A 22718-nucleotide genomic window follows, 5' to 3' on the forward strand; every position below is an offset into this window, starting at 1 on the left:
GTAGCCGCCAATGGCGCATATTCAGCTTCAAGTTCTATCCAATCTCCATCTTGAGTCGCCTGCTGCATACGATATTTTTGACATCAGCCCAAAGACAGTTTTTAGCGCTACTGGGAGATGTCGGCTACGTCAAGGATGAGGGGATTTTCCCTTTTTTTCGCAAGCAGCTAGCTATCTTCCATATTGTCTTCCTGGTCATGGGCAACCATGAGCCCTACCATAGTAATTAGGCCAAGACAAAGTTAGGCTCGAAACATTTCTTTATTTCTCCGCTCTTTTTAATTACAGCACTTAAAGTAGCATCCATCCTGAGTCGAATGCAGGTGTAAGAGTAAGAAGATAAAGACTATTTATGTCAAGGGCTGAACCCATAGAACCTACAAGATAGGTTATGTACAAGGAATCGATGAAGAAGGGAAGAAAGGAGGAAAGGAAGAGGAAAATGAGCGGTAAACAAACAAGGTGGTGAGTCACGTGACATGGATCGAGGGCCAATGGGCCAAGGGGACAACAGGGCCAGTAGGGACAATAGGGACAATAGGGACAACGGGGACAATAGCGACATTGGTCCGAGAGGTCAAACGGGCTCTGTTACGGAAACACTATAATCCGCCCGAGTTGGCGGTGCGGAGTATCTGACGATCGATTCAACCCCTGAATCCTTTAGATAGTTGAACACCTCAATGAGAATATAGGGAACCGCTTAGTAGGCTCAGTTGGTTGAGATACTGTGATTCCTGGTGTTTCCACTGGATGACATCTACTTCCTAATTAGGCTAGTTGGCCTGTAGCTTATAGAATAGCTCCCTACGCCCCATTTCCCCTGAGTTCCACAACAGGCTCTAGCCCTTTACACTGAGTGCTTAAATGTGTTGGACGAGGAATAAATTTATGTATCAGAAAGGAAGGGAAAAATTGTTGTGAATTCAGGGAAAGATAGCATTTGAAAGGAGACAAGCAGTAAATTGAGCAGGGACTTGTCTGAATAGTTATTTGGGGGACACAGGGTATTAGGAGCTGCACGCGATCAGAGGACTGGGTGGAGAAGGGGTTGACATCTGGTCAATATCAACAATTTATTGCAGACTATCACTGCCCTGACTATTCAACTATTACTACATTGATGGATGGTATACACTGGTCACCCTTTGCCCAGCACAATGGCTCCAGTTGACTTCCCCGTGTCGTCTCCAGATGGTACCGTGATCGTATTGCGTAAGATGTGACAAACATCCACCTGATTCAAATACGAGGGATTCTCGACAATCTTGCAGTTCCATTGGACAAAGCAGACAAGTCGGTAGCTCGTTTTTGGTATTCGATTATATCACGGGGCCTCTACCAACAGGATTGTTCCAGGTGTCTAAAAGACATGTGAACTTTGCGAGTCATTGGTGCATTTGGAGGGGCCAAGACGCGCCACTATAAGCAGAGACATAACCCAACGTTCCTGTAAATCTTACCTTGTACACTACTCTCCAGGCTCTTCGAAGCAAATCATCATCTACACTCACAAATGTCAGAAACTCCAGCCAACTTGAGCTCATATAATGGCAGTTGCCACTGCGGACAAGTTAGCTTCACGGCGCAGTTCTCATCGACTATAGAAATGCAGACCGTCAACTCATGCAATTGTACAGATTTCCTCTCGGGGAGACAGACAGTCGGAGAGAGTCAAAGAGTAGACCGTTGAGCGCTAAAACACTCTTTCCCATACAGGCTCGATCTGTAGCATCAACGGCTATCTCCTGGTTTATACTCAAAAAGCCAATATTACTTTCCATAATAGCGATGATGCTATTAAGGTTGGATCATATCTCCTCACCTCTCTTGTGTATCCAATTCTTCTGATAACTAACAACTGGGGACAGGAGTACCGTTTCGGAAGCATGAAATATCCCCACGGCTTTTGTCCCAACTGTGGGACTAGTGTTTATGCTCGAGCTGAAGGAGGGGAATATGATGGTATTGTGGCTGTCAATGTAAGTTTTGTAGGTACCAAAGTGCTAGTATTTCGTTGGCTTATAGGAGAGCAGGTACGAACCCTGAAGGATGTCGATATCAGCACATTGAAGATTGAGCAACTCGATGGGAAAAGGATCAATGCCGGCTAGAAAGCCAGATTGCTTTGGAGAGAGTGATGTTAAGTCATACATGTCTACACTTGGGGGCATGTACAATAGCCGACCTCTCGAGCGATCTTAAGAAGACTATGATTAGGAAAGGTGAGGATAATCGTGGTGTTTCTGAAGAAATGTAGATTCGGACGAAGCAACCATTCGGAGTTTATTGCCATTGGAACTGCACAAAATCTCCCACAAAGCCGTAGAAACACCAAAATTTGGCTGGCCTGTAGTGCCTTTGGAAGCGTTTCCCGACCCACACCCGCATTCCACGACCTGCCTCTGGTAACCACAGGCGTAGTGTTTATGGACGATTATGGGACGAGCAGGATTGATAGGCCGTATAGATTTCATATGAAAAGGAGCGTTTGCATCAGGTTACCTTTTCCTGACGATCTAATGTACGGAGTATAGACGCTGATTGCAGTCATCCAATACTTGGGACATTGAGAGCACATGAGGAGATTTTCCGTGGGTTTCATGTCTCGATGTGAGAGGAAGATTTTTGTTGGAGGCCAACCAGCAGGGACTAGTTCCTGATTCATTGAGCGAGAACTCAAAGAGTCTCATTGGTTCACCTTCCACATCCTGATCTACGGGACACTAGCGCCGCAGGCTTACCAGCAGGCCAGGCTATTGGACCGCAGAGACTCACTCGATAGCACAAAATGGGTTTCCATTGGCCCATGAGAAGCTTTTCCTGGGGATGCAAAGTGGTTCTGCAGATGAGGCTCAGCTCGATTATGTCAGTTGGTACAGTGTTCTAAGAATAGGCCCATGCGATACAGCGTCCGAGGATAGAGCGCCCCAGTATACCATCCGAGCGCGAGTTAATGTTGAGCGTAGGCCTGGAGAAAGCGTAGGGTAATGAGCCGTATAGTAAGCGTCGGCTGCTGGAAAGTCTCATCCATGTGGGGACGTCTCTCCATGTATAGGTACATGCCAAATGCACCTCGTATACTTCGAAATGTTACATCATAACTACAGAAGGGAACATCACAAGATTCACAGCCCGCCAGGACATTAGGATCCATTGTCGTGCACTCAAACTTACAATGGCAGGATTGTATCAGGCCTCCTTGAGTCTACCTAAGGGCCGAATGTACTCGTAAATTCCAGCTAAATGGAGCTGTCTTGATGAGACATCCTTTGGATATGAGGCGCTAGCGCCTCAGCGCCTCAGACTTGCCCGCAGGACAGACTAACTATTGGTGGGATGGAGATTCTAGAAGATTCTTAGCGTCACAGTCATTCCTGCCTAAGGTGGAAAATAGACAGACCAACGCGCTGGAAAGAAGGAATTGAAAGTGGCTGGACGAAATCAAGATCCGTCGTGGTTGAGACAACTGCTTTTGCATGGTAATATGTTACATCATTGACTCATGTCGGGCCGAATAGCAGTAGAAGAAAGAAAAGCGAAAACTCTCCGAGGCAAACATCTCATATCTTTAAAATCCTCGATTTCAAATTTTCTCAGTATCAAACAGATGTCTTCATTATTTTACAAGTGCCCAAATTGCAACATAAAAACTTCCGGAAGTCTGTTTTGCTCTACAACATGCCGCTCCTCCCTGTGTGCATCGCAACAATCTACTTCATCTTCACCAGTCAACCAAACTCCTGCATTGCGATCATCTCATACGTTTTCCTTTTATAATCAGAGGAGTATGGGACAGGAAAGTACTGGAATAGGAGAGCAGATGCACGACACAAAGAGGGAGCTGCTTGCTGCTGAAAGTGAGTTCAAAAAGTACGAGGATTATTTCGACAAGGCGTTGAATCAGAGACCTAATTCTATCGAAGATCGATACTTGCGGATATCAGTACGCGTATTTTTATGATCGACACAGGTTGACGCAGCTACCCGAAGGGGACCGGGAAAACAAGGCAAAAGGTGAAAAATACCAATCTCATAACTAGACCCTTTTACAAACTAAGAATCAAATTATGTTGACAGGTTCCCTGGTTGAGTTGGTTGCAAATCTGGCAAGCTGCTAGCCCCTCGCACATAGCTAGAAATAAATAAGCAAGACCCTAGCTATGCTCAAGAGAGAACCCATTTATGACTTATGCGAGGGTCGAACAAGGACGGGCAAAATCTGTGAACATTCACAGATTCACAGAAGGGAAACATCCATGTAGTTTTGCTCCTTTTCTAATCTCATATTAAAGAAAATTCACCATCTGTCCCTGGAGCATCAAAAGCCTCAGGAATAGTCCTGCAGGGCTTAGCTTAACCAAAGACTGCAATTAGAGCAGCTCTCATATTTATATTATCCTATTAACTGCGGACTCACTCCATCACACGTCACCCTTTACAACAACCTGCAAAATGGAGCAGAGTTACAGCTTTGGTACTTTCCTGCTTTGTATTCCGCTTGCCGTTCGTGAGGGGCACTGATATAGAACAGTGTTGTCAACCATAAAATTACGCGTATTCGCAAGTATAGATCCTTCATTGAATTAGGTCTCTGATTCAACTAAACTACCAAAACATCTCGCATTTAAAAAGGCGAGGTAAACAAATGAAGAATGCAAACTAACTAATGTAGGAAATATACGCGATCCGATGATGTTGTATCATCAACAACATTTGACTGAGAAAGGTGCTGAATAATCAATACTACCATAATTGTCGACAAGTGTTAATTTTCGCTCTGATCCAGATCCGAATACATGCTCTGTCGATCCTGCCTGTTTATGGGGACAATGCACACAGTCAGGAGATAGCACTATCAGAGGGGATGCCGGCCCTTGCGATTTTCAAACGCTTGGTTCTGAGGATACCAATGACAATCTTGCAATAGCCTGCCTCTTCGCCCCTCACTGGGACGACCAAAGCCTTTTTTATTGGACTGGTCCAGACATCCTGTCACCTTTGACCCGCGCCAGCGACATCTTTGATCACCTAACAGCTATTCTATCCACCGAGCTCGTGAACTGGCTGGAGATTCATCTTTTAGTCACGCAGAAATGGACGGGCAAAGTTATAGCCGTTGTCCCATTCTTCCTCCCCCGGACAGTATCGTTTCTAGGTAACCTCACTGTCAGGACCTAGGTCGAACCCTGCCTGAGGCACCAAGTCTGCTTTATTCACTGTTGATCCCACAATGTAGAGATTTCCCACATTTCCTGTACGATAGAATTCTTTCTTCCTTCCTTCTCTACGTTTGATGTTTCATTAGATCGCCACCTCAGAGAGAATCTACCCATTTTACCAAGGTGTACAGGATCATCACTCGGTGCCAAGCGTTGATTCATAGCTTGTTACGAAAACACTATAATCCGCCCGACTTGGCGGTGCGGAGTATCTACGACCGATTCAGCCCCCGGGCCCCCTGAATCCTTTAGTTAAGTCGAGCACCCAGATAGGAATGCAAGAGACTCGGTTGGTTGAGATACCGTGATTCCTGGTGTTTCCACTGAATGACATCTACTTCCTAGTTAGGCTAGTTGGCCTGTAGCTGATAGAATAGCTCCCTGCACATCACTTCCCCTAAGTTCCACAACATAGCTCTGTGCAAGAATATCAACAATCTGAAAATGTCGAGAGATCACGCTTTCAACTGATCTTACGACCGGGAGCTTCGGAACTCCGTTCACCAATAATGGCCGCAACACGAAGCCAGGGATTAATAATATCTGAAGAAGCACTTGATCCGGAGCGCTTCGTTCGCAACCTTTCTAATTGCTTCTGAAGTGCATCCATACCTTCCAGTTTCCCAAACATCTTTGTATCGGCCGGTCTACGGTATCAAATACGCTACAGATAAAACAGAATCCCCAGGCTTTCTAAAATTGATAGATTGTGGCCATACATAGAGTTGCGCGGTGATAGTGACGAGGATCTAGAAGACGATGTCACACTAGGACTGTATTAGTTCCTTTGAAAAGCGATGTTCTCATGCCTAAATATGCATTTGTGGTCACTTGTAGTCGAACTGCTTAACTGTTTAGCCCTACAAAGGATTCGAGATGTGCCATGTCTGGCAAAGACGAAAGTCTCGGCGTGCCTGAATATCCAAGATAATATTATGCTTAAATGGCGCCGCGCCTTCAAAGGTGGCATATACTAGTTATACTTCAGCCACCGGTGTAGGTATTTGCAGATGGTTCTAGGGAAAATATTGTACAAGTATAGAACTTGAAGAGTTTATTAGTTATTGGTACTTTCGGATTCATAATACGACATGATGATATGACATGTTATATCTACCTTGGGCTATTATTCTTTCAGTATCGTTGTTGAATACCCATTGCTAACATCAGCTTATTAATCCCCGATTAGCTCCAGTGGGACCTTCACCAGCACGATATCCGGCTGTGTCACTTTATAGATGCTTACTGGACATGGTCATCTCAGTATTTACCCCGTCAGAACTATGATAAATATATTCCCGTTGATTCTTATCCTCTACCCTCAGAGTTCCTATTATGCTTGAATGCAAACATCCTGAGCGATCGACAAGTTTGGGATATTGTTACCCGCTGGAGAGGGCTAATATTCTTGCGAGATATGTATCAGCATCCTTCCATACACCAGTCCTACTGCTAATCTCCCATTTGCGATTTACACGAGTATAAGCATACAGAGGGACCGACCCGACTGCAAAAGCTCTTACAGCAACAGCCGGACCTGGACCTGCGTGAGGAATTCTCAAAAGCTGGTCCGGCAAAGGCTGCTAATAGCACAGAAAGTCCATCATATTCTCACAAACGGGACGAAGCAATTTACCCGCAATTCTATGTGGCGTTGACCACCTATTGGCTAATATGCGAGGCGATGCGGTTCGCCAAAATTTGCTATTATTCGCGCCAGACAGAAGAAAATATAGTATGGGACAAGATAGATGCACTGTATCACAGTCGGAAGATACTGCTAGAAGCCATCCAGACCTTAGAAGTATATGATTTTGTCGGTGATTACCTGATAAGACAACTGGAATATGCGAAACTGGAAACATTTATCCAGTGGGTGGGGAATAAAGAATATCTTTGGCCGAACAATACCACTGAGTTTGGCTGGGTCCGTTTTCTTCACGATATGCGTGTTGTGTTGACTCCGGCCGATGTGGTCGAGCTTTTAATTTTTACATGCCACTGGAAACAGACTTCCGAAAGGAAGCTGGCTTGGGGCCCCGAGAAGAAATCCGACTATCTTAAACAACGTCTATTCTTCGCTTACGGGTTTCCTGGGCGGGTTGGGGAGGTTGATTCAAGGGAATCTCCCGACACAAGCTATACTGTCAAAGACCTTGAAAGTCCAATTGAACTAATGCTGCAGAGGTATCCCGCAATACCTGGTCAATATTGGCACAAGATTTGGAGGGACTACCGCTGTAACAAATGGAAAACGGACGCACGAGGGAAGGCCCTATTGTGGAAATTTTCAGATCAAGCGATTGTAGACTGTCTTTTGGAGCTTTGCGGACAAGCTGCTTCGTCCTCCTTGCAGTAGTAATGCTCCTCTGCTCCGCCATATTTATCCATCCTAGCGCGATAGTATTTATCTTCACTGTTTTCGTTGTGCTGTATTTGTCGTTCTAATTTTACTCGACTTTTACCTTAATTCAAATTCAACGTCATTTCACTACCTTAAGACTTTTATTCTTGACCAAATGATATTACTATAAAATCATGCAAAACAAAACTATTCAAATCGCATGTTATTATCTTCCAAAGAGGCACAGTACACCTCCCTATTACTGTCGGCCATAGTTTTCCCTGCCCTCCCCACTCACCTAATGGCAATTGGCCGTTGGTATCCAAGTATTACTGCGGCTAGAAAGTAGAGTGTAGACTTCACCACCTTTTAGGCATCTCACCACATGGCGAGGGACGATAGGGCCCTCAAGAGTCACCGTTATGGCCTGAGACACGCCAGGGATTGATGGAGTGGGATTTGTGGAAAAGGGTCGACGCAAATTTAAAGCTCCAGTTTGTTGTCGATTCAAGAGAACGGTGGGCAGATAGATCAACTACACGCCGACCAGCAGCTTAATTAGGAAATAGATGTCATCTGTGGAAACACCAGGAATCACAGTATCTCAACCAACTGAGTCTCTTGCATTCTTCTCTAAGGTGCACTTTGTGCTCGTCTCCAGGTGCTCATAAATAATACAGGGGCTGAATGAAATCCTTATGATCTGCGCACCGTCAAGCCTGGATGCTAATATTATCTCCTGATCAGAAAGAATTTAATATTGTAAAGTATGTACTCACTATCGCCCAATTTCCTATTATTTCACTTCCTCGCAATGCACTAACACTCCCCCATTTTGATTCCGAGGAGAGAAATTATCTAAACTACGTTAGGCCCCGTCATCATTCTCACTATTCTACGTGGGCTTAACTGGCCGAGATTTGGATTCGCCTAGGCGCTCGCCTAGTTACAATCGAGTAAAGCCTTTCCAGAAGGGACAGTTTTGGCCCGTACCACTGTGACGTGGCAATGAGTAATTGTATGTCGTCGTGCCCGAGCACTTTTGATTGGCGCCTATTTCTGAGGCCTTAGGCCAGTACAGTGCGGCCCCGCTTAGTCGATATGAAGCCATCCCTTAAAAAAATATAGCCTATCCGAGGTTATCGCCAAGATGAAGTTTTTGAAATTACTAAGCACTACCTAGCCAGCTATCGAGAGTCCCCTACCCTTGATGCAATAATCTTACTCTCCAAATCCCGCTCATACCGCTCCAGAGATCGAAGGAGTAGCATTTTAGATGTATCCTGACCTTCTGTATAGGATATTAGAAGCCGTACAGCATCTAGAGCTTCTTGAGGATTTGGAAGTGGCAGTGGCTCTGGAGAATCATCTTCTTGATCCTCTAATATAGCTGAATTATCTGAAGCTCCAGCAATTAGCTGAGCAAGCAACAATTCAGATGGCACCTCAGTATTAGGCTCGAAAGATTCCTCTGCAGGGTTTGAAAAGTATGAAATATCCATACAGTTTAACAACTGCCCTGTTTGCTGCACCTGATTGTAAAGTGGCTTTAAATCAGGTGTCTCTATTGAAAGCTGTACAGGATTAAAAACCACTGTGCTTTTGTAGAAGCAGGCAAGAACAGTGGAGTTTAGAATATCATGGTTCCAAGCCCGTACAAGCCATTAAATGCAGTCTAAAAGTGTTACCGATTCCATTGGGTTTAAACCGCTTTCATAGTGGAACAGAATATATTTTAACCACTGTTTTCGATAGTATACCTTTAGATTCTGGATGATTCCTTGGTCAAGCGGTTGATATTGACTTGTTGAATTCTTTGGAAGCCAGCAAATATTATATTTGGTGGTGGAGGGGCTAATTCTAGCCCAGATAGATGCGTAGAGAAGTTATCCAAAGTAAGAAGCACCGGTCGCTGGCCAATATGGCTATAAAATGCCAATAGCCATCCACGCATTATTATTTGTGTCATCCAGGCCTTTTTATTCCATTTCCATACAGCTCCAATTGCAGATATATTAATAGGGCGAAGGGCCCGTGGTGTACGGGCCTTACCAATGATCTATGTTAGTAATCGGTCTGTTCCAGAGGCAATGACACAACACACTATAGAGACCCGGGACTTATCTTTCTTAATCCCGGGCCTACTAATAGAAGATAGGATCTGTGATGGAGGCATACGCCAAAATACTATAAATATCCTCCTCTTTTATGGCCGGCAATAGTTTGTATAGCCTTCATCTCTCTCTCTGCTTCCTCTGGAGTAGAGCCTGCCTCGCGTGATATATACGTTGCTTAATATTATACCGTTGCTTGAAGCGGGTAGCCATCCGTTGCTGAAGAAGGTGGTGGTTGACCGAATACTGAGGTAAAGAGTTCCAAATTTCATGTGCTTTTTATAAGAATATCTCCAGAGATATAGGCCCCCTTTATACTAAGTGCTACTGCCATTCATAAGAATTCTTTCAAGATCTTGCCAATGACCGGTTCCTTTGCGGATTGCGGAGGAAGGGGTAGTCGGAGTCAAGATATTGATACTGTGAGCTTAAAATATCAGAAACAGTAGACTGGCTTAATCGATGATTATATTGAGAATAAAACCAGGCATACAGGCCTTCTGTGTTGGACGGTGAGGTTGATTATTAACCCAGTCCCGCAAAGCTTTCCGCTGAATGTCTGAAATCTTCTTCAGTTAAGGCATTCTGATTGGACAGATAATAAAGTTTCCACTAGGATGAGCTTTTCAGATAGTCGATATGGTCTCCGATATATCGAGGATCGAGGTTAGGTAAGGAGGCGAGGTTGAATGTTGGAATTCATCCCGAAGAAAAGTATCGGCTAAGCGGGTATCGGCTTGGCGAGGTTCTACTGTTAGTCGGGTGCGTCCGTACACCCGAATCCCAGACATGTTCGATATTCGGCTAATACCGAATAGGAAAGTAGACACTATTCTTGAAAAGGTGCTTAAAATGATTGTTTTAGATGGTTACTTGATTATATTGGTCAACATATGATCATTCTTGTGATTATTATTATGGATTATTAGGTTGCTTCTTCTGCTAGGTGTAGGGGAGTTTTATGACCTTGTTTGCGTCACTATTACCACCAACTTATTTGACAGTAATACGCTGAGCTCGATAACCGTTCGGTCATCGATTTGCGCCTTTTTGGCTGTGGCGTAGTGGTAAAGCTCAGCACTACTACGCAGTCGGACTTAGGTCCTCACAATGAGCGATCGGGAGAGGTGATATGCTCGAGTGTGTGATCCGCTCGACCGTGAACCACGTTAATTGGTAGTATACTACTAGTAGTTAGGCGAGGAATCAGCAAGCGAAATTGCGACGGAGACATCTCGCTTGATTTCATGACACATTCCCTAGATGATGTAATAACCCTTCCTGCGTTGGTAGTAAAAACAATGGTGGGTCGTGTAGGGCTTATAGGGCTAAAAAGACTCCATGGCTTCAATTCAGGCATAATCCTGTATTTTTACTGGTTGACGCGTCGAGCCTTGGCAATTCTCATCTCGCCAATGAGATTCCCAGCGGAAAGCCTGGCGGCCCCGTTTCTCAGATGACCGCTAGGATCACATTGTTAGAGTGCGGACAAGCTACATTGAGGGTTCCCGGATGCTCTAGCTAGAATTTGGGGTAACGTCGGGCCGGCCCGTCCAACGAACCCCTGGTTCTTTCGCCCACACCCGGTGCCTTGGCAGAGATACTATACCTGCGCACTGCGCACTGCCCTCCGTTGCCCTACCACATAGTAGGAACTTGGCAACAATTTCCCGACAGTGAAGCTTAACCCACACTAATTTCCCTTTGCCACGACGGATCCAGCTGAGACAGCACCGTCTTGCGCACTGGCGAGGCTTGATACTAGCCGAAGAGAAAGCCAGGAACCGCAATATGACTGGGGCATACTGTCCTGCGGGTCGACGAGATGGATGAATGTCTCCGGCATGACATATAAAGGGCAACGTGGGGACTGACACTACAGCTCAGTTTGGTTCAGATCAGCTCTCTTCACGTCAATCCTCTCTATTCTTCTACTATCTCTCCTCTTGCAACAAAATGTACGTCAAGTCAGTCGTCTGGCTGAGGACTGCGGTAAGTTCCACAAGATTATTGATGGTGACAGCTGCGACGATATTGAGGCCAAGGCCGGCATCAGCCACGAGCAGTTCTCCAAGTGGAACCCTTATATCAATGACAGTATGTCTCTGCTTCTACATTATCTTCCACTCACCGAATCCACTAACAATCTATGTACAGAGCGCTCCAACCTCTGGATGGACTACTTCGTCTGCGTCCACGTCCCTGGCGCCGAGACCACTCCCCCCGGCCCCAAGCCCACCGACGATGGCCACTCTCCCATCCAGCCCGGCATCGCGAAGAATTGCGACAAGTACCACAAGATTGTCGCTGGCGACCAGTGCGACGCCATTGAGTCCAACAAAATCACCCACGAGCAGTTCCGCAAGTGGAACCCTGCTATCGATGGCAGTACGTCTCACATTCTAACTATCGCACCCTTTCCCATAACGTGACTTAAACTGATCTTTTCATTCAGAGTGCTCCAACCTCTTGCTGGACTACTACGTCTGTGTCCACGTTCCCGGTGCTCCTAGCACTCATGGCCCTCAGCCCCAGATGTCCAACCTCGCCGAACTGCAAGAAGTACCACAAGGTCGGTGATGGCGAGGGCTGCTATGAGATCGACAGGCATCACCCTCAACCAGTTCCGCAGGTGGAACCCCACGGTCGATGCCAAGTGCAGCAATCTCTGGGCCGGCTACTACGTCTGCGTTGGCGTCTAAGTGGCCGTGGTACTATAAAGTAATCTACAAGATGGTGTGAATGAGAAATAGTTTTAATTTCTCTCAACATTGTTACTCCAAGGTGGAGCAAGGAATAGCAGCATACCAATCAAATCTACTGTACTTGCGTCCAGAATAGAATACAATAGCCAGGGAAGACTGGCTTAGACAATGGTACTGTGCAGTACCAGATTAGGCGTCATCCATCTATCAAGGTATCATACGGGGTGTAGGAAGAGCATGCGCACGGAGCGAGTCTGCAGAGGCTCACCGACGTGCTCCCCTCGACCGTGAGTAACGTTAGTATACTACCTGTCAATAATATGGCTATACGTGGCAAGGATCATATGATTAAGGAGGGGTAAAAAAGGCCATCGCGAAAGAACATGATAAGAAGAATAATCAGAACCACCATCAGAATAATCATTATAATCATCAATATAATCAAGAAGAGCCCAACCAGCTCAAATCATTCAATATGGACTTTAGAAAGTCGCTTCAACCTTTTTACTAATCGTACTCTATTTCCTATTCGGAACTAATCGAATATTTGACACTACAAGATCCCGACGCATCTGCTACCGGGTCTTACGGAAGTCCGTGGATCCGTCGATCTGTGGACTCGTTTTGCTCCGAATAGAGCCCAAATGGTTGCTTGGTAATTGCTACAGAATAATTTTCATCTAGCTGCATATCTGATATGTGATAGGAATCCCATATCGGCGGGGCTCGCCGTTCATCCGAGTATAGGTCCGGATCCCACGAAAAGTCCGACAACAAGGTCCGACAACATAGACCGGCACAAAAGCATACCAGAGAGTCATTATTCTTCACGGTTTATAATGTATTTCACATGCAGGACTATTTCGGATCCGCTCCAGCCGCGTGGGTTACCTAAAACATACCTGTATTAAAAACCATGGCTTGCTTCATATAATTTCATTCAGGTAAACCGAATATACAGATATACAGTGTTCCGACTAACGGAAAATGTTGTAAATGAGCCAGGCAGAGCTGGCGGTCCACCACGCCACCTGAGCACTCGGGCCATGGACGGCAGCCCCGTCGGATTTGGGTGGGCAGCTGACGGCAGGGGTCGCTGCGTAGCATTCGGCGTGGGTGAGGGTCGATGAAATACTCGAGGCAGCTTCAGGCGCCACGCTGACCTTGCAAGGACGGGGAGTGGGCGCCGGACTTGCGAGGAGGGCGCACGACGAGACTCCGTCGCCCCTCAGGGGCCCTGTGGGGACTTTCAGGGTCTGCGTAACGTTGAAGGCAAGAGCCTGGGTCCTGCCACAGTCGTCGCCGATGCTGATGGCGGTGAGATTGGGTTGACGGCCCCCTTTAGCAGTGGTAAAGATGAAGCTCTGATAGGGCGAAGATGTTCTCCTGTGGAAGCCATCCTGGTCATCGAGCCCGTGGTCATCGTCAAAAGCGGTACCGTTGTCCGACGTGGAGCAGTTCGTCCACCTCATCGTCCAAGCGAATTCCCACATGTTTTCAGTGTTCAGTCGATTAGCGAGGCCATCGTGAAGGAACGTCGTCGTTGTCTCGTTGGCGGGCAAACGCCTGATGGGGAGCTGCGCCCAGTGGATCTTATCCTCGCTTGGCGTATCCAGCGAAGACACCATGTACTCCAAGGTCGGATACACCTGCCCGATAGCTGCGGGGTTCTGGACGGCAAAGACGATGGGCATGAGCGGCATAAGCTCAAAGGTGTCGTTGCGTGGAAAGACGACGTCGACCTCTCCGAAGCCCAAGCCCGTCGGATCCGCCGTCCCCAAGGCGACCACCAAGCTGAGCGCGACAAGATGCGCCTTGAAATTGAACATGCTGAGAGAGCGGGCAAGCGGATAGAAGAGGAGAGGGTCCGTGCTGATGGCTAGGCGAGCGACTAACGCAGCAGAGGAGATTATCAAACGTAGTGGGATAATGCGAGTGAGAGGGTAGGAGAAAGAGAAGAACGAAAGAAAGAAGAGAAAAAAGCGAGGGTGTGGCAACGCAGCCAATAATGCCACCAAGGCATAGAAAGTAAAATTCTACGTGCAAAAACATGACCATTTTCACTAGAGGTCGAAAGTTTTCTAGCTCGGATGGAAAAGCAGGTCTCGCGAGGTTGCATCGAGGGTGGACCGAGCACAGTGGATCGATCCACCGGGAAGCAAGCGAGACCCTTGGAAGCTCTATCGATATCCGAGAACGCGGCTCACATTGACAGAATATTTGCCTCAGGCCACATAAACTTATGTGGCCTGGGCATTTTTATGTGGCCTGAGGCATTTTAATGTGCCTGAAGAAACGCGATTACTAAGTATCACTGCCGAGTCACGGGACTTACTTGTATGTAAAGCACGGTTCCGCATATTCTAAACTTTCCTTCTAATATATTTCTAACCAATCGCTGTTTTTCTTCCCTATCCACACCCCACAGTGCTTTCGAAAAAAAATTTAGCTATCTAATTGCTTTAATACTACTTTGGAAAGGGGAATTTAACTACTACTTAACAACTGGGAAGGTGCTTATCCAGCGGTTGCTAGGTACTTTGTAACTACTTTAAAATAGGCATGTCAAGGGCTGAACCCGTAGAACCTACAAGATAGGTTATGTACAAGAAGGAATCGTTGGAGGGAAGAAAGGAAGAGGAAAATGAGCGGTAAACAAACAAGATGGGGAGTCACGTGACATGGATCGAGGGCCAATGGGCCAACAGGGCAAAAGGGAAGTAGGGACAGTAGGGACAGTAGGGACAACGGGGACAATAGGGACAGTAGGGACAACGGGGACAATAGGGACAACGGGAACAGTAGGGACAACAGGGATAATAGGGACATTGGCCCGAGAGGTCAAACGGGCTCTAGCCCTTTACAGGCACCAAATTTCTCAGAGGACAAGGATTGAGGGGTAGTAGAATGGATCGGTATTTCCGCACCGCCAAGTCGGGCGGATTATAGTGTTTCCGTAACAGATTTAAACATACCCCAGCGGGTTTTAAATACAGTTACCGGTATTCCTCTTCCGTGTTCCAACTCGTTAGCGGCAAAACAGATGCGGCTTGCTGTTATTTTGGCTATTCTGGTGAGAGAGATTGATAAGCATATCTTCCAGCCAACGTACATCGCACCAATGGATACGCAACTTCGAAAGGTCCTTGCGAACCAGGCTGCGGCTGATAGCCAAAGGAATCTTTTTGCCGATCGATTCTCCTGTCGATCGATTCAGAAGCCCAAGCAAGGTCACGTTTTGAGTGTATACAGAATGTGGTGAGGAATGTGTCAGCATACGTTGATGAGTTGTTTACAGAAGACCAACGGCATTCATTCCATAAAAGTCTAGACAAAATTGTGTGAAAGGCAGCTAATGTCTAGCGACCTATCCAATACGCCCACTTGCCGACGATGAATGGGTGCCCTTTTACCTTTCTTGATAAAGCTACAGCGGAGAATAGCACCAACCCAAATATGCGAAGCGAAAATTCATTGACAGTGTTCCCTCACATATTAATGATAGAGAATAACATGAGCATTGCATACACCGCTGTCATACAGTTAAGCAGCTCGCAGCAACAGTGGAATTCCGCAGAAAGCGAGATGGACAAAGAGCCACCCAGTGTCACGGGCTACTAGCCGATTCAACCTATACGGGCTCGAGCATTTTGCGGGCCCTGCCCGCTACAGAACACCTTAATTAAACACCAGAAATTCCAGAATTGCTGACGTGCACGGGGATAAATCTCATATTATATGCTTACTGTAACGAATAGGTGGTGCTTTGTTTCTACTGTTAGGTCAGCTGCCTGAAAGGGTATAATATTCGGTCAGCTACTATAATTATTTGGACATATCGTGGTGTGGCTGTGGCAGGCACATCAGCATTACGGTTTTCTTTAAATCCGACCATAAAGCCGAAAACCTTTTAAGACAAACCCACGTCGCGACTTAACGTAGAACCATAAAAATGCGCACCAGAACTTGACCCCTAAGAGAATCTACGGGGACGTTGAGCCAATTGTGACGTTCCACTCGTTAACTATTAACATTAATCTGCAGTAGGCACGAAGAGGACTATGTAACTGGCGGGGCTTGTCAGCGTTATGGTTTTAAATCCGACCCTAAATCCGCAAACCCAAAGGCAACCTAAATCATGACGTAATTAGAGGTTCTTGTACTGTACGTCATGACTTTTCATGAGACCCTTGCTGTTGCTATTGTTCTTGTCACAGTATAAGATTACCCCATACCCTATGATTTATCATTGTTAATTTTCTCCATTGTTTCTTAACGCTAGGAACTTTTTTTTTTTTTTTTTTCATTTCACTCTTTAATTAACCGGGCGGTGCAGCGTCTCACTGCGGATTTGAAAAGGAAAGGAAAAAAATAAAAAAAATAAAAAATCGGAACAAAAATGGATGAAGTGCAGATCCAACAACTAATTAAAGGCCTTGCAGACACATTCGGCCATCCAATCCGATCTCCAATTCTGCGCCGACCGGACCAGTATGGGCTCATATACGAGGAAGTCTGTTTTCCATCCATGGACGGGACACCTTTAGAGGGCTGGTTCTTCCCTGCCGACTCGGACTTGCTCGTTATTGCAAATCATCCTTTGTGGTTCAACCGTTATGGCTTTCCAGCGCATCTAGACACCTGGAAGCAGATCGGCGCCGCGGGCGGAAATGATTTCGAAGTCGACTTTATGCCTGATTACCGCCACCTCCACGACGCTGGTTACAATGTGCTCTGCTATGACATGCGCAATTTTGGCCATAGTGGTGCGGCAAACGGTGGCGTGGGTAGTAATGGTATTTATGAGGCTCGTGATGTTGTGGGTTCCCTCCAGTACGTTAGGTCTCGGGAAGACCTTCGTGACATGAAGGTGGGCCTCTTTAGTCGTTGCTGTGGAGGCAATGCCACCATGATTGCCATGACCAAGTACCCCAAATTCTTCAAGGATATTCGATGTATGGTTACTCCGCAACCTGTCTCATTGCGTCCGTTCTATGAGAGGATCACCGAGATACTTGGAATCCCCGACAGGATTGATGAAATCGAGGAGCAAATTCGATTGATCACCAGTTTTAGCTTTGATGAAATGTCACCGATCGAGCACGCCAAAAATGTTAACGTACCGACATTTATCGCCCAGGTTCATGATGATGCTCTCACAAAGCCGAGCGATGTGCAGCAGATCTTTGACAATATTCCTGTTGCGGACAAGAAGCTCTTTTGGATCGAGGGCACTACGCGCCGGTGGGATGGTTATACCTACTTTCCGAGGCATCCAGAGCAGATGATTGAGTGGTTCGACAAGCACATGAAGTAGTAATGTTATATTGTTTCTCCGACGCATCTATTTTTGTCAGTATCATAAAAAGCACTTTATCATAAAAAGACAGAACTCAAATGGCTACATCTGCACGTGAAGGTAAAATATTTAATTTACAACAACCAACCCCTCTTCGTACAGCCGTTCGGATACCCTTGTTAGTGTCTCGCATGCCTATTTCGTGAGGCGAGGGATTGTGCTGGCTGTGCAACATCTTCCCGGGGGGCATCACCCATTTCGATGTCTTTCTCAACTGGAACGGTTTGCTTTGGTCGTCATCCCGGTCGAGGGACTCCTTCCTTGACATCGCAATACATTCGAACTGCTTCGGTCGCCTCATAGTTCATCCGGAACCGACCAAAAACGTGTTTGCGCCGTGTGAAATTGCCGGAGTCCAAGAAATATGAAGGGATTGAGACAAATGCCCCCACGGCTTAAGGACTTTGTGCTCATTCGATGTTCTTGGTTTTACACAAAAGCCATTTCTAGTTGCTTTTAAAAAGATACGTAAGGAGATTTATGTTACACAGTATAGTAATATTTCTAAGTTTTATCTAGCTTGCGTCTAATACACACAAAATCTAACTTATATCTCAGTCTAATCACAATAGAAAGGTGGTACTAGGCTGAACATTCCCAGTATTTGTTGACAGAGATGATATTTCCGAGATGAATAATTGCAGCCACGTCATAAGAGTGGACCGGATGATTTATAACTATGGTGTACTACAGATGCTCTTCCTTAGTGAAGCTTCTTATTAGTACCGTATGCTATATTTAGTATGTGCTAATACCCCGTGAGATTCTCTCATTGCTCTGTATGAATTAAATTCCTGCAATATGACACGTCAGCGCTTTCAGACCTGCTTCAGTCTCCCAACCACACAGAGATCTTTCACGATTCGTTCTTTGCATCGGCAGCTTCCATGACATCCTCATCATTATCAAATGCTTTGTCGCCAAATGCTACAGCAATCTCTTCGAGGGTGTGGTTCGAAGTCTCGACGTGGCAGAAGTGTACTAGGGGACGGAGAAGAGGCAGAATCCCGCAATAGCAACGTAATGTACCCATGGATGCCGGCGAAAGCGTCTGGTGAAACCATACCGATGATAAAATTGAAAACCCAATTGCTGGGAGTGGCCAGTGCCTTGCCTTTTCTGCGGCCGCGGAGAGGAAAGATTTCAGCCGGCAGTAGCCACGGCATTCGGCCCCAGGTGAACTCATATACAACATTGTACAGCGTGACAAAGGCGTACTAACCGCTCACTTTGACCTGAACTCCCAGGTTGGCCTCAGTGAAGGCGCAGATAATGTCCAACAGCACTGCCACGCCAAATCCTATATTTAACAGCTTAGTGAACCAGAACGCCCCTTATTCTCTATATCTTGTCGGAACTTACCTCCAAGGATGAGCAAAGGCTTCCGGCACCATCGGTCCGCTAACCACCACGTGACGATAGTTGCGGAAGTATAGGGAAGAGCGTTTGCAGCAGTGTAAAGCAGCGATTTGCGTTTGTCAAACCCAGCGGCTGCTAGAGTACTCGGAAGGTAGAATGATTTGGTTGTGATGATCCTATACACCTTGGTAAAATGGATGGATTCTATCTAAGGTGGCGATCTAACGAAACATCAAACGTAGAGAAGGAAGGAAGAAAGAAGAAATTCTATCGCACAGGAAATGTGGGAAATCTCTACATTGTGGGATCAACAGTGAATAAAGCAGACTTGGTGCCTCAGGCAGGGTTCGACCTAGGTCCTGACACTAAGCCTAAACTTATTCCGATCCAAGATGTTTGCATGTCAGTTCCCTAACCATTCCATACGGAGGTAAATCATACGACCATATAAGCACTTGACAAACTCTGACAGCCTGATATATCCACCCATGGCTCTGGAAACGGTGTGCCAATTGACCCGTATACGGGCCTGCTAGAAGTGCCGCTTGAACATATGGTAATTTATTAACGCCGGAGACACCGCACGTGCATCTGCGGCCTCTGCGCCTCGAAGCACCCGACCTGGGAGTGCCCGAGCCGCCAGAATCCCGCGCAGGTGACCACGATCAAGTGTGCGAACTGTGGAGACAACCACAAGGCGTCCAGACTGCTATGCCCGGTGCGAAAGGAGGCAGCGGATAGAGCCAGGAGGGCCCTACTTAACTGCGAACCATATCACCGGGTGCCGGTATGGATCCAACAAAAACACCAACGGGAGCCCGGGAACACTGGGACCGCCTCCCAGGGCCCCAACCAACCTATATTCAGCACAGCCCCAGTTGTCTTTGGAGACAAGGGCAACACACTAAGAAGGCCTCGAGGAAGGCCACCAAAACCAACATCTTCATCGCAGGACACCAACCTGCAAGAGACCCAACAGACAGACAGGGGTTCACGAGCTAAAACAGCATCCCAATCCCAACCCCGGCCCACCCGTTCGCAGCGGCTGGGGGCCCCTGTCCCGATTATAATGGACCCTGGCCAACTAATGCGCCCCCAGAAGAGAAAGCGCGTGGACGACATTCCTAGAGATTCCGAGATAATTAATAACACACACCAGGCACTGCTAACACGCTCCCAGGCGCGACTATTGCTAGCACCACCAGCTAGTACAACACAGCCGGAGGAGGAAGCAGCAACGTCAGCCACAGAGCTAATTAATACCAATATAGATTTTACTAATAATGAATAAGCTAGAAATCCTGCAGTACAACGCGCGCAAATCCCGGGAGGAGGTCGTGGCAACCTTTCTCCGGGACAAGAGGGTCTTAAAGGCGGATATAATCGCTAAGAGCCATGGGCTAACCGGATAACCGAAACAACACACCAACCAGCTAGAGCAACACATCAACTAATATACCCCAGAACCAGGGATTACGAAGGCGAGGAATGCACCCGGGCGTGTCTCTTTATATCTAAAAAGATTGATCCAGCGAGCTGGACAGTCAGGACTGTCTCGAAGGACTACCAACTGTGGCGGATGACATACAAGCGGGGGGGACAAGCGGCGGAATATATATGTACATAATATGTACAATGAGCCGCGGAGCGGAACAGTGGAGAGACTGCGCCAGCAACTGCAGTATCTCCGCCAGCATGACCGGGACGCTGAGAACGTAGTCCTCGGGGATCTTAACGCCCATCATCCCGCATGGGGGGGTTCCCGGGACGAGGATCGACCGGGAGGCAGAGGATATCTTAGAGATTACGGATGAGTATAACTTGGTGCAGACCACTGAGGAGGGAACAGTAACCTGGGAGCGACAAAACCAGTCGACCACGATCGACCTGACCTTTATCTCTACAAACTTATTCCAACGACTTGAGTACAGGCAACGAGCTGACGAGATACAACATGATTCAGATCACTGGCCTATGAGGACAGTACTTGATATTCAAACACCGGCCCATACACCACCGAGACGAAGGAATTGGAAAGCCACAGATACCAAGAAGCTAAGGGAGACCCTGATGCAGCATCTGCAGGTTAGGGATCTCTCCAGGGCCACAGAGGTAAGAATCGAGCTCGAGATGGCAGCGCTTCTGGCTGCGGTACGGAAGGCTATTAAAGCGTCTACCCCCTGAGCAGACCCTTGTGAATGGTCAAATCCTGGCTTTGACAAGGAATGCCAGGAGGCAGTTAAGACGGCGCGGTATCTCCGGCGCCAGTATACGAAAACACATAGTCTCCGTGCCTGGAAGCAGTACACACGCGCTCGCAACCGAAAAAAGCGCTTAGTGGCCAAGGCCCTACGTCAGGGCCACCGACGCCGTGTACAAGAGGCCATTGAGGGTGGGTCAAGGGGCCTGTGGCGCCTATCAAAATGGGCACGGAACAGAGAGGGGGCATATGACCAAGGTGTTACACCACCGCTGAAGACGCCATACGGCTTAGCAGAAACCATGGAGCAGAAAGTAAATATCCTCCGGGATGTTTTCTTTCCTATACCACCACCAGCTGACTTATCAGACATCACCAATGCGGAATATCCCGAACCAATCGAGCTCCTACTGATAGAGCGCCACGAGGTAGAGACAGTGGTGCGAGACGCCCCGGTAGATAAAGCACCGGGGGAGGATACTATACCAAACAGCCTCTGGCACCGTATTATTGATATACCGGAGTTGCAGACAATTATCTGTAATATCTTTAATGCCTGTATCCAGATAGGCTACAACCCCCAACACTTCCAGCAGTCCGTCACGGTGGTCCTGCGCAAAGGAGGCGAGGATCGTGACTACCGGGAACCCAAGGCATACCGACCAGTTGCGCTGCTAAACACCCTAGGCAGGTTCCTCGAGGCCATTGTGGCCCGAAGACTTAGCTACGCAGTCGAGGAGTATAGGCTTCTCCCGGATACCCACCTTGGTGGACGAAAGGGGATCTCTACCGACCACGCCGTACAACTACTAATTGACAAGATAAAGCACAAATGGGGCAGGAAGCATGCGGTGGTGACCCTGGTACTACTGGACGTCTCGGGGGCATATGACAACGTGGCGCACCTACGGCTCCTGCACAACCTGCGCCAGCGACGGCTGGGATGGCTAGTTCCCTGATCGGGGCGTTCCTGCGCGGCCGAAGCACCCGTATACGCATGCCTGAAGGCATGTCTGACCGCATTCTTACTATCACAGGGATCCCCCAGGGATCACCACTGTCACCAATTCTATACTTACTATATAATGCCGACTTGATCGAGGGGTGCGCCGAGGAGGAGGCCGAGAAGACTACAGAAGGGGAATCTGGGTTGGGGCCTACCGAGGCATTCGGATGGGTGGACGAAGTCTGTATGCTTGCAGCGGGAAAAACAGAACAGGAAACAATCACTATTAAACTGCAGAGAGCGTGCGCAAAGGCCCAAACCTGGGCGACCAAGCACGCCTCCGTCTTTGCACTGGCCAAATACAAGCTACTACACTTTGTTAATCCAAAAGCAAATATACAGCCGCGGCACACACCACTACCGCTGGGAGATATCACAGTGGCGTCTTCCAAGGAGGCCCAACAGTATC

The 22718-nt window shown here is 47.2% G+C and overlaps 6 protein-coding genes across 6 annotated transcripts; 4 read left to right on the forward strand and 2 right to left on the reverse strand.

Annotated features, from left to right (window-relative positions):
- Positions 1–1160: 1160 nt before the first annotated feature.
- ATNIH1004_007757 (GFA family protein) lies at positions 1161–2114 on the forward strand (the record flags this gene model as incomplete). Its single annotated transcript, XM_033572376.1, has 4 exons — positions 1161–1215; positions 1720–1805; positions 1872–1982; positions 2037–2114. The coding sequence occupies 4 exons, from the start codon at positions 1161–1163 to the stop codon at positions 2112–2114; spliced, it is 330 nt and encodes a 109-aa protein (XP_033425691.1).
- Positions 2115–6557: 4443 nt separating this feature from the next.
- Positions 6558–7581, forward strand: ATNIH1004_007758 (uncharacterized protein; the record flags this gene model as incomplete). The annotated part of the gene is made up of 2 exons (XM_033572377.1): positions 6558–6591; positions 6716–7581. The coding sequence occupies 2 exons, from the start codon at positions 6558–6560 to the stop codon at positions 7579–7581; spliced, it is 900 nt and encodes a 299-aa protein (XP_033425692.1).
- Positions 7582–11636: 4055 nt separating this feature from the next.
- ATNIH1004_007759 (uncharacterized protein) lies at positions 11637–12382 on the forward strand (the record flags this gene model as incomplete). The annotated part of the gene is made up of 5 exons (XM_033572378.1): positions 11637–11647; positions 11704–11777; positions 11838–12068; positions 12136–12252; positions 12288–12382. The coding sequence occupies 5 exons, from the start codon at positions 11637–11639 to the stop codon at positions 12380–12382; spliced, it is 528 nt and encodes a 175-aa protein (XP_033425693.1).
- Positions 12383–13362: 980 nt separating this feature from the next.
- On the reverse strand, positions 13363–14214 carry ATNIH1004_007760 (uncharacterized protein; the record flags this gene model as incomplete). Its single annotated transcript, XM_033572379.1, has 1 exon — positions 13363–14214. One exon carries the CDS (start codon positions 14212–14214, stop codon positions 13363–13365), a length of 852 nt encoding a protein of 283 aa, XP_033425694.1.
- A 2699-nt stretch (positions 14215–16913) lies between these two features.
- Positions 16914–17702, forward strand: ATNIH1004_007761 (alpha/beta hydrolase family protein; the record flags this gene model as incomplete). The annotated part of the gene is made up of 1 exon (XM_033572380.1): positions 16914–17702. The coding sequence occupies one exon, from the start codon at positions 16914–16916 to the stop codon at positions 17700–17702; it is 789 nt and encodes a 262-aa protein (XP_033425695.1).
- Positions 17703–18600: 898 nt separating this feature from the next.
- Positions 18601–18939, reverse strand: ATNIH1004_007762 (uncharacterized protein; the record flags this gene model as incomplete). Its single annotated transcript, XM_033572381.1, has 1 exon — positions 18601–18939. One exon carries the CDS (start codon positions 18937–18939, stop codon positions 18601–18603), a length of 339 nt encoding a protein of 112 aa, XP_033425696.1.
- Between the last annotated feature and the right edge of the window lie 3779 nt (positions 18940–22718).

Source organism: Aspergillus tanneri (assembly GCF_003426965.1).
Source record: "Aspergillus tanneri strain NIH1004 chromosome Unknown AapTan_7_pilon_pilon_pilon, whole genome shotgun sequence".
NCBI lineage: Eukaryota > Fungi > Ascomycota > Eurotiomycetes > Eurotiales > Aspergillaceae > Aspergillus > Aspergillus tanneri.